General features: G+C 32.3%; 1 protein-coding gene across 1 annotated transcript; it reads right to left on the bottom strand.

The window, feature by feature from the left end:
• Nucleotides 1–2,852: 2,852 nt before the first annotated feature.
• On the bottom strand, nucleotides 2,853–10,544 carry LOC140860010 (uncharacterized). The gene is made up of 20 exons (XM_073262738.1): nucleotides 10,342–10,544; nucleotides 9,755–9,841; nucleotides 9,554–9,622; nucleotides 8,951–9,083; nucleotides 8,789–8,835; nucleotides 8,627–8,713; nucleotides 7,598–7,659; nucleotides 7,328–7,370; nucleotides 7,157–7,237; nucleotides 6,659–6,778; nucleotides 5,668–5,773; nucleotides 5,273–5,336; nucleotides 4,865–4,907; nucleotides 4,523–4,783; nucleotides 4,260–4,421; nucleotides 3,883–4,008; nucleotides 3,649–3,801; nucleotides 3,475–3,561; nucleotides 3,322–3,390; nucleotides 2,853–3,244 (listed from the first exon to the last, which is right to left on the bottom strand). The coding sequence occupies exons 1-20, from the start codon at nucleotides 10,471–10,473 to the stop codon at nucleotides 3,140–3,142; spliced, it is 2,037 nt and encodes a 678-aa protein (XP_073118839.1). The 5' UTR covers nucleotides 10,474–10,544; the 3' UTR covers nucleotides 2,853–3,139.
• Between the last annotated feature and the right edge of the window lie 101 nt (nucleotides 10,545–10,645).

Raw genomic sequence — 10,645 nt, 5'->3', positions numbered from 1 at the left:
TTTGAATTTTTCTTACGTTGTCATTATTTTTATGTAGTTAAGCTTCCACTTATGTCCGAAATTTAAGGAACAAGAAAAAAAAAGTATTTAAATTTTTTTATTATCAATAAAAGGATTAAAGCCATGGCGAAAAATGATTTTTTCCTTAGAAAAAAATGCATTAATTATATACTCTTTTGTGAAATCCTAAAAGAACTAATAATCATTTGTAAAAAATAAATAGCTCGTAACTGCTATATATATATTTTTTTAAATGCTTATAGACCCGTATAAAAAAAATTAATAAAATTCTAAAACTCTTTAATTTGTTGTATACAAAATAATTTTTAACCATAATTCTGCATCTAATTCAAAATCTAGTGATCAATACACATACATATAAAATAAATTATTTTTTCCGTTTTTATTTTTTAGTCGGGTTGTGGTATTTCAATGTATTTCTTTGATCATTTTATATTGCCATGTTGCAAAAATTATTACATGTATTTTAATAGTAAAAAGCTTTTTTGTGTGGTTTTAATGACAATTTTCATCTACTCAAACACATAAAATATGAACTACATATTGTAAAGTATTAAAAGTATATACTCTAAAATTATGAAGTTGAAGGTATTCGAATTTCTTTTTCAAAACATAATGAATTAAGCGTGTATTTATTTTCACATATATTTATTAGTTATTTTGATATTTCACAAGGAGTTTCTTGCAATTTACCTCTAGAAAATATCAAAAATTGTCAGATATAATTTTGGTGATCATGAAGTTATTTAATTTCAAGGATATTTTATTTCATTTTTTAGAATCTGATTGCTTGAATAAAGTCAGAATTTTTTCAAAAACTTGCATTTTTTTTAAACAGATCTTATCAATGATATTTTTTTTTTGAGAATTTATCAATAATATTGGAAAACCTGAAAAGTATTTTAATATGTAAAACGAAAATATATATTTATTATTTTTAGTGTGTAGAGCTAAAACTTGCACACACAAGCTATAACGATGAAAGAATAATAAAATAAATATTAATAATAATAATAATAATAATAATAATAATAATAATAATAATAATAATAATAATAATAATAATAATAATAATAATAATAATAATAATAATAATAATAATAATAATAATAATAATAAGAACGAATCTCGGCACAATGATTGTTAAATTAAAGGTTTATAATGATGGTATTTAATTATTTATTCATTCTTTTCATATTATATATCTATTTTTATCACAATATGATTATGCTGATTCATCGACTCGTAGGGATCGAAATACGTATTTAATTATTTTATTTATAATCAAATTTTAGTCTAGTGAACGATATAATATACTCATAAGTCATAAGTATTAACGAATTTAAACCTTTCAATAGTCTAAATATTATTTTTTCCATGTTACTTAAACTCCTCAACACACGAAAGATTAAATAATTATGACTTATAGTTCATCTGACATCAAAATTTTTTTTTTAAAAAATTTTAAGACGATATTTGAAATTCGAAATCTAATTATAAAAAACTCAATCACCAAACTAAAAGAAAAACGAAAGATCAAATAAAATATTCGTGGGTTAGTTCAAAGACTTTTCTTTCGCCCTTGGTACCAGCAAGATTCTAGTGCAAATTGGCACCAAAGTATAATAAACCAAAACAAAAGCTAGTTTTTTTAAATATTAATACAATATAATATAATGGATTGCTTTTAATTTTGATAAAATAAAAGATCCACTTTTATTTTGTAAATTACGACTTTAATTTAATTGCATGCGCAAAATTCCTTGTTAATTTTAATACTGTTAAAAAGCCTGAAGGGGTTCTTCTTTTAATAAGCTGACACCCAATTATATTAACATGCAAAGCTTCATCCATCTTATGATCTTATCGATATTGATGACACCAAATTCTCTCTTTTTTCAAAATTGTTCATTCCATCTTGATTCGAAGCTGTTCAGGTTATATTTGGTAAAATTCCATCTAAATGTACTTCTAGCTAAAATATAGGATTAAGCCTCTTTGATATAAATTTAATGCGGATAATCTCTAATTAATACGGTCAAGATATATTTTTCTAAATCTTTCTGAATAATATGATGTATGCCAATTGAGATGGTAAACACTTAGTTGTCGAATACAACCAAAAGATGACCATATGACTGTGTATCAGTTGAGAGATGACAAATATTCTCGTTTTAGTTGATTATACATTTTTATTTCATCTAACGTTTAACTCAATTTGTTAAAAAAATTAAATTAGAGTCATAAATAATTACGTAATTCGTATACATTGATTTATCAACTCTATATCATACATCTTTCATCATTCAATTTCAATCTCACGAACCAAATGGTATTTTCTCACGTTCATATGCCAACAATGTCAAGATTTGCCAAAAACGAATAATGTTGATTCGTATAAATAACTTTTGATAGTAAAACAAAATATTGAGAAAAAGTGTAAAATAATTGTCAAAAAATTCACCAAACAAATCAAAAGATTAAACAATTTGATTGCATGCTATAATATTAAAGAAGCCTTAATAGAGGTTTCCATTTTTCTAGGTTAGTACTTTGTAGCGTAGGCACATATATATAAAATAAAATGTTAAAAAAAAAGTGATAAAAAGAAACACCAAATCAGAGGGGTGAAACCTATGCATTATTTAGACTTTAGAGGCTTTCATTTCTTTTCGAATTATTTTTAGCCGAAAGGCAGAAAACAACCTTCTTTTTCTTCTTCTACTCACATCTTTATTTTCATTTATTTTTCTTTTCCATCCACTCAAATACGTAGTGATTGATGTGTAGGAATGTAATGAATTAAACTTTTTATATGAGTGAAATTGCATAAAATTTAGTAATCCAATGTCTTTCTATAACTTAAAAAAATTAGAGTATAAATCAAACTACAAAACATATACCATCCAAAACCAATGAATGATCGCCGTAGCTTATAGCCTATATGTCGCCAAAGTCCCAAGTTTGGGACAAAAACTCGAATTCAAGACTCAATCGTAACAAACCTCTCACGTGCTAAAAAAAAGGAATGGATGTTCCTGGTGTGTAGGGAATCTAACAAATATTCAATCACCATATTTTGAAGTATAACTAAATGTAATGGAAGATTTGTACTGCATTATTTGGAGGCCGAAAGTTTGTTCTTGTTGCCTTTCTTTCTTGAGACGCTAGTCTCCGGCCCTTCCTCTTCTTCCGCCTTTTGCTCCGCCTCTAGTATAGCCAACTAAAGAGTACACAAAAATATGTTAAGACTGTGATTCTTTATATTTATGGCATAACACCTGGAGACGAAAGAGTTACCTCGTCCAGTATTGGTTTCAGTTCTTTGTACCGAGATTCAGCAAGATCAAATCCATCTCTACGAAGTTCCTGAAGTGCCCATATACCATGCAAATTTCAATATTTTTCTTCCTTCTGATCTTATCTTATGGTAAATATAAACAGAAAACCGACCTTTCCAGTGTGTTGCGTGTGTTCATAAGCTGCCATTTGCCAGTACATATTTGTGCGCTTGTAGAAGTCCTTCAACGATTCTCCGGGCTTTATCAGGTAAAATGTAAGATCAGCCATTGGTGATACAAAATACAAACTAGAAATCATCAATCTCGAGTTTGAGGGAGTGCATACCATTGGAGTTCTCTGTGAGTCAGAGAGACCAAGGCTGGCTCTGATTTGGTCGATCCTCGCTCGTTTGTCCTTTCTTCGAATGTTTTTTCCTTCCCCTTTTATTATAGCAACAGCATCGCCCATTTGGAGAGATACAGTCGCACCATTCGTATCCTTGACAAATAAAAAAATGTTTTTCGTGTGAAAAAATCAGACAACTAGGAGGATAAGTTATTTTCAAGAACTTTTTGGCACCTCCATGGTGTCCTCTTCATCGCCAGACTCTTCAACATCATCATCTTCACTCTCGCTCTCTTCCATTTCACTATCGTCTTCCACATCTTCGTCATCTGAGACTTCGACCCATTCGGATTCAGATGCCTGCAAACATGAACAAATAAAATTCCAAAAAAGTAAAGGAAATGCTGCATTTGCATTCGAAGAGATGTTTTTAAGTGCACTTTCAATGGATTAATAAATCGCACACGACGGGATTTGGTAGAGGTCGATGAAGGAAGAATTTATTAAAAAAAAAAAAAGAAAGGTTTGAATAAAGTCGGCATCGTTGATGACAGAAAGTGGGGATCAAGAAAGCTAGATAAATATACATCTGTAAGAATAGAGCCACCAACCTGTATAATGCATTTCCATTCATCCAATTTGCTGAGGTTAAGCATATATAAATCGTCAAGCGTGATTTCTTGATCTCTAATTTCCATCATACCCCCATAGATATATAGTGTATCTTTTCCAACTACCATGCAGGAATTAATACGTCCACAAGGTTTCACTATCTGCATAGTCAACTCAAATTAGGGTAAACATTAATCTACGAACCATGCGTCCATACCATTAAAAAAAGGATGCACTGAAAAATTTTCATCAGTGGACTGACCTCAGGAGAAATGGAATTTTGCACAGCAACCCTTTTGCTAGATTGAAGATCTTTTTTGCCAGATCCAGAAGCGACTTCGTCTTCGTCTATTGTCGCATTTCTTCTCATATTATCGGATATATTATTGAGATCAATCTCCATGGCATTATCATCATTGTCAGAATTTTCATCTTCATCAGAGGAATAATTCTCTTTTTCCGTTGTGCTTTTCTTGCTCCCAAAATCTGTATTATTTGGTTTCATATCCAAATTTTTCTTTGACTGTATAGAATTTAACAGATAAGATTGTTAGGACATCTTATCGGAGAGCACCATTTGAAAGAATGGGGCGAGCAAGAATACCTTATCTTTTGTTGCCTTTTCCTTTCGCAGCTCCAACGGATACCTTGTTGAACATAAAATTTACATCACTTCATCAACTCAGAATAATTACGTCTAAGCAACACAACATGGTAATGGAAAAGATACAACACATCAACATTTGTCAAGATGGAATTTTTGGTATCAGACAATACGTACGTGTCTAAAATAAATTTATAAAAAAAAGTTCATTGGCTTTATTCAACAATTTTCATGGAAAAAAAAAAGATCAAGTTTCACGCATATCACAGCTGAACGATAAATTCTCCATATTCTTTATTTATTGGTGATACCCAGAACAGTTCAAAGCAAAATACTCAAAGTACAGAAACATATCATCATATAATTAAAGAATGACAAATGTTTTAAAACAAGCAGGAGGGTAATTACCATCGATGATTATCTAATTGAAAGCCATAAATTTCGTTCAAGAACAAGCTGATCATTGTGTCACCTGTAAAAAAATATGGATCAGAGTGTGAAAAATAGAGAACACAAATTCAGTAAAAGAAAGCAAAAAGAGTTCCAGCAGGCAAGAACAGCACTTTAACATTGGCATCTGGCTCCTCTCAATCTATATTGCATCTTATTTAACAACTATTATCTTTGAGTCATATTGGAATTACACGGCTTGGTTGCCTTTCATTTCGGTAAGAATCCAAGGATCATATAATAATTGGCCAAGAAAAAGTTTTGAAGTCAACTATCAAATCTTCTATTTGATGCTAAAAGAAGAGGATCAAATTTAGAAGACAAAAAAGAAGTGAAAATGATTTTAAAATGACCTTCCATTTCCATATCCACCACTCCTCCAAACAGCAAAGCCCTTTTTTTGTGGACACACATAGTGAAACCAGCACGAGGTCCAGGAGGCATCCCACTCTTCTTCACCTTTCACATCAAAAAAGAAATGATTAATTTGTTGCAGTTGCCAAAAATGTTTGCATAAGGCGTAGGTGAATTATTCAACTTATATAATATAAATTTTTAAACAGAACACAAATGATTGGATAGCAATATTCTGCATAGCTCTGTTACGGGCCCAAATATGGCTAGAGGTTCTAAGATACTGGGCCTGACCAAATCAAGCCCAAGAATTACAAGCCTTAGAAGAATCTAGATATGGTGGAGGTTATAAAATGAGAGAGTCGTAGATTGTTAGTGATATTCACTTCTTTTATTTGCTTGATACTAGCTTGGCTAGGGGGTTACTAGCACTTTTGCTAGGGTGTACAGAGCTTGCTCTGGGATATATTCTATATTGAATTGCATTATAATTTCCAGTGTTAAATTACGGTTGCTAACAAGCTCTGTATTTATAAAATCATAAGCCTTATAATGAGAATAAAGAAAAATGGACAAGTAAACAAGGGAAACAAAGGCAAACTGATAAGCAAAAAGACATGACCTGATCTTAAACAATTAAGGTAGTGTTTGTAACATCTAAAAATAGTTGATTATGAATTTTTTTCTTTAACAAATTTGTGAGGAAAAAATCCATAATAACTTATTTTTAGAAACTGCAAACACTACCTAAGATTCATTTGATAATTGAATAACGTCATGAACAATAGTTCAAACAATAACTTTCAAATCTGGATTTATTTTATGTAAAGATGCAAATAGTGTGTCACGGACAAAAAACATAGTACAACCCCACGAAAATCCTAAGTATTCATAAAAGACCACAGAAGAGGCAATAAAAGATGTCACTTATCATGCGCACCAACATACAATCTTGTGGGTATGATTACGGTCAGAGAGAAACACAGATACCTTATTCCACTCCCAAGTTTTGGGATCAAGACACCACATGTCTGAATGAACGATACCTTTCTCGGAGACTTTTTTATCTGATGAAGAAACCTCTTTTGAATAACCACCATATAAATAAATCTGAGATAAAATAGCATTTATTGAGTCTCACGACGAGTATGGATGATTCTATCACGACCATATAGTCAACACATTTTAGAAAGATGTTGCATTTTGGGAAAACAAGTTACGAGTAATTGCAGCACAAATTGAAACAGCAGTTCAGCAATCACATACCAAAATTAGATTTACATAATCTAAAGCTAAGAATAAGGGGCACATTACCAGGTGCTCGTATTAGTTTGTAAGAATCAATATTATCTGACTAGTGAGAATAGTTTGTAAGAAGCAATATAATCTGACTAGCGCTGATTGTTAAAAAGATGGTACAATCTTAAGAAGGAAATACACGTTCTTTAAGTTGATACTTGATGAAATGAAACAAAATAATTGGCTTACCGTATCTTGGTAAACCAGAAATTGGAAGCCACTTCGAGGACCTGGCCACAAGGATCCAGGTCTAGGTTTGATTTCTTGCCACTGTAACAGAACGAGTTACAAAATTTGCAATGAGAAAAACACAACCAATAAACATTAGCAATAGCAGGTCAATTATGCTCATTACCGTACCTTAAACAGATCAAGGTCAAATACATGTAAGTCATTGAAATACCTGTTGCAATTGAAGTGTTTAAATATAATAAAAATAGTTTTAGAAAACACACATGCTAAAATTTTCGACGAGCTTGAATTGAACAGTTCAGTCTAAACCAACAGGCATATAACATCTTGTTTTAATACAAAATGCTATAGAAACCCAAGGACAGAGCAAACAAAAGTAGAACCATGTCAGTTAACATGGGAAAAATATTAGATATATCTTGAGAGCGAAATAACAACCTCACTTCTCTGAGAGTGTCATAAAAGCCACCAAAAATTACGATTTTATGCTTGTACAAGACCTACAAAATAATGACAACTGAAGAACATGAATTACAACACCTGAAAAAAAAAACATTACTACGACAGGCTCCACAATTAGGATAAAATAGAATGAACAAGTAACCAACCACAATTTGAATGCAATAACACCGTGCAGGCATGCACAAACACAGACTCCCCCCCCCCCAAGAGAGCAGCAAAAGGCTATTCAGTAATGCTCAAACGACGAGAAGGGACATGGTGGAGAGAAAATTGAAGAAAACCATTATGAGGAAGAGTTCATGCAGTGTCACCATCTAATTCACTAGCTGTCACTCAAAATATCTTTAAACTCCGAAACTTACTCAAACGTTATAAGCACCCAATAAATATTGAAATTCAATCCTCCATATGACTATCACGACAAATGTTTGACAAGTCTCTTCCTTTAATTTAAGTCGCCACCAAACATGCAGCTCTTTCCAAACCAGAATAGCATAAATTCAAAACCTGTCCTCTAATACACAAGTTACTACGTAGTTTTGAACAAAAAAGAAACATGTTTGGCAGCTGCTACATTAATCGGATCAATCAATACCTCAGTAAGTTTGAAAATCAAAAGGAGAAATTGGCTCTCCATTGTACATTTAATAGAACTTAAATTGTTTGTTTTTCTCACAAAATAATTTCACTACTAAATTTAATAGGCTAATGTCATTCTTGGGGATAATAGGATCACAATGAATCACTATTTAGCCACCTCTTATGACTGGTTGGAAAAAAGTGTGCCTGAAACATCAGATCCACATGTGTCATCTCTTCCAAAATAGAAGGTCTAATGGAAGGCTAGGTAACATCAATGATGGCCAGCACACACATATGATAGAGAATTAGCAACGTGGGAGCTTAGATAAGGATAAGGTCATACTTGTAAAACACATTCATTTGTCATCGCAAATATAATCTCCCCAACAAAATTAAAGAAATTTTTAGAAAGCTCAGACTTACCATCCGATGACCTGATCGTGGGCTCGGACAACCTTTATAATTCAATTGCTCCCATTGGTTTGTTTTCAAGTCCAAAACCCAAAAGTCCTACACCATCAAATTAAAACTGATAACTAAATCTTTCGTGAGCATCGATCAATGGCATCATCACGCAGTACTTACCTTGTAGTGGTGAAATCTCTCTTGATTAGGAGATGTAAATTCACCACCTAATAACACAGACCAAAAAAGAAATATTTTTAGATCTAGCACAATGGCCAAGACCTATGCATTTATTCACACACATCATGTATTTATGCACGTGCATGGAATCTTGGAGTTTACCATAAATATATAGATAGTTCTTCCAAGCCACCGCCTGATGAGCACTTCGAGGAGGAGGGCTATTGGGGCTTGAAATCAATTTCCACTCTTGTTTTTCCACATCATATCGATATAGGTCACCATATACAAATGTCTGAATTATCAATTTGAATCTCAAACTCATTAGTGTCGAAAACAGATAAAGTCATCTCGTCGTTTACTTTCTTTTTAATAGGCTACCTCTTGGCACATTTTTCAGTAGAGTTATAATAAATTAACACGCAATGGAGAAGGCTGGGACAATCTAACCCACTGTTTTCCAATAGCAACTCTTAAAAATCCACGAAATAAACCATTTTGCAACTCCTAAATGTTCCCAAAATAAACCATTTTGGAATATCAATTGTTCTTTTAATCCAACTCCAAAAAACTGTACTTCTTAAGTTTTACATTAAAACCTGATGAGGAAAATCAGAGGAACATGTGTATGCCGTTCACAAAGCCAACATATAGTTTAATCAGGGTTAGAGTTTTCCCATTCAAACTGAAACCACAACATAAAAGTTGTTCTATCCATGCATTAAATATTAAATAACCAACAAAAAACAAGAAAAAATGCCTCACCTTGTTTCCATTGTAAAATTCACCACCGTAAAGAATCAACTCCGTTTCCTTCAAAGGATTGATGGTTAACTACATAACAAAATCGAACTCAATCAACTTTTTAATCATACAAAAAATGAACTCAACCATCTCTTTAAACATTAAAATTTAATGCATGAGAAAATTTCAAATCTTCCAAAGGTCCATTAATTATGAGTTTACCGAACAATTTGATCTTGGAGAAGGTGCAGGCACGTTGTCTTCAACATGAACTTCCTTCTTTTTAGCTTCTTCTTTTTGTATATTCGACTGCATCCAACAAACATCAATTATATTGATGCTCATCCCATCACTAAACAAACATTACATCAAATGACAAGCAAGCCAATGTTGAAACTGTCCCTCACTAGTTCTTAGTTTTCAAAAGAATTAAACTTTACAAGATTACATACTCAACCGCAAACCATAAAAATCCATCCAAAGATTCAATTTTTCACAACCATACGAAAAAGCCTTCTGAAAATTTACTCAATCCCATGTTCTGATTCATACAAGCTAGTCTTTTTTAATATTTACAGTTCATAATTCGATACCAGGATAGCATCAATGCCGTCCTCAGGGGAGAGCTTCTTGGACTCTTTAAACTGTACAAGATTACATACTTAACCGCAAGCCATAAAAATCCATTCAAACACTCGATTTTTCACAACCATAAGACAAGCCCTTGAGCAAATTTACTCAATCCCATGCTCTGATTCATGCAAGCTAGTCTTTTTTTTAAAATCTTTTACAGTTCACAATTCGATTACCAGGATAGCATCAATGTCGTCTTCAGGGGAGACCTTCTTGGACTCTCGGCGGGATTTTTTCTCCTCAGCTTTAGCAGTTTTCTTCTCCGTTTTCTCTTTCCCTTTGCCAGGTTTCTTCGTCTTCTTCCCCATTGTGATGCTCTTTGTGCTGTTCCACGGCTGCGAAGCTGATTTCTGTGTTCCCTACTTTGAAGTGGAAACCTTTCCTGAGTTTTGTACTTTTATATCAAGTTGTTTGTTTTTTTTTTTTGAGAAATATATCAAGTTGTATTGACTAAACATGTTCCCACAAAAAATAAAAATA

This window comes from Henckelia pumila, chromosome 4, assembly GCF_033568475.1.
Source record: "Henckelia pumila isolate YLH828 chromosome 4, ASM3356847v2, whole genome shotgun sequence".
NCBI lineage: Eukaryota > Viridiplantae > Streptophyta > Magnoliopsida > Lamiales > Gesneriaceae > Henckelia > Henckelia pumila.
Note: the sequence above shows the minus strand (reverse complement) of the source record. Positions and strands in the feature narration are given on the sequence as shown.

Coding starts and splice junctions, on each gene's coding strand:
- LOC140860010 (XM_073262738.1), bottom strand. CDS start 10,473: ATGGGGAAGAAGACGAAGAAACCTGGCAAAGGGAAAGAGAAAACGGAG. Junction 4,009..4,259: donor AATGGAAATGCATTATACAG/GTTGGTGGCTCT, acceptor TCATGTTTGCAG/GCATCTGAATCCGAATGGGT. Junction 3,245..3,321: donor TGAAACCAATACTGGACGAG/GTAACTCTTTCG, acceptor TGTACTCTTTAG/TTGGCTATACTAGAGGCGGA.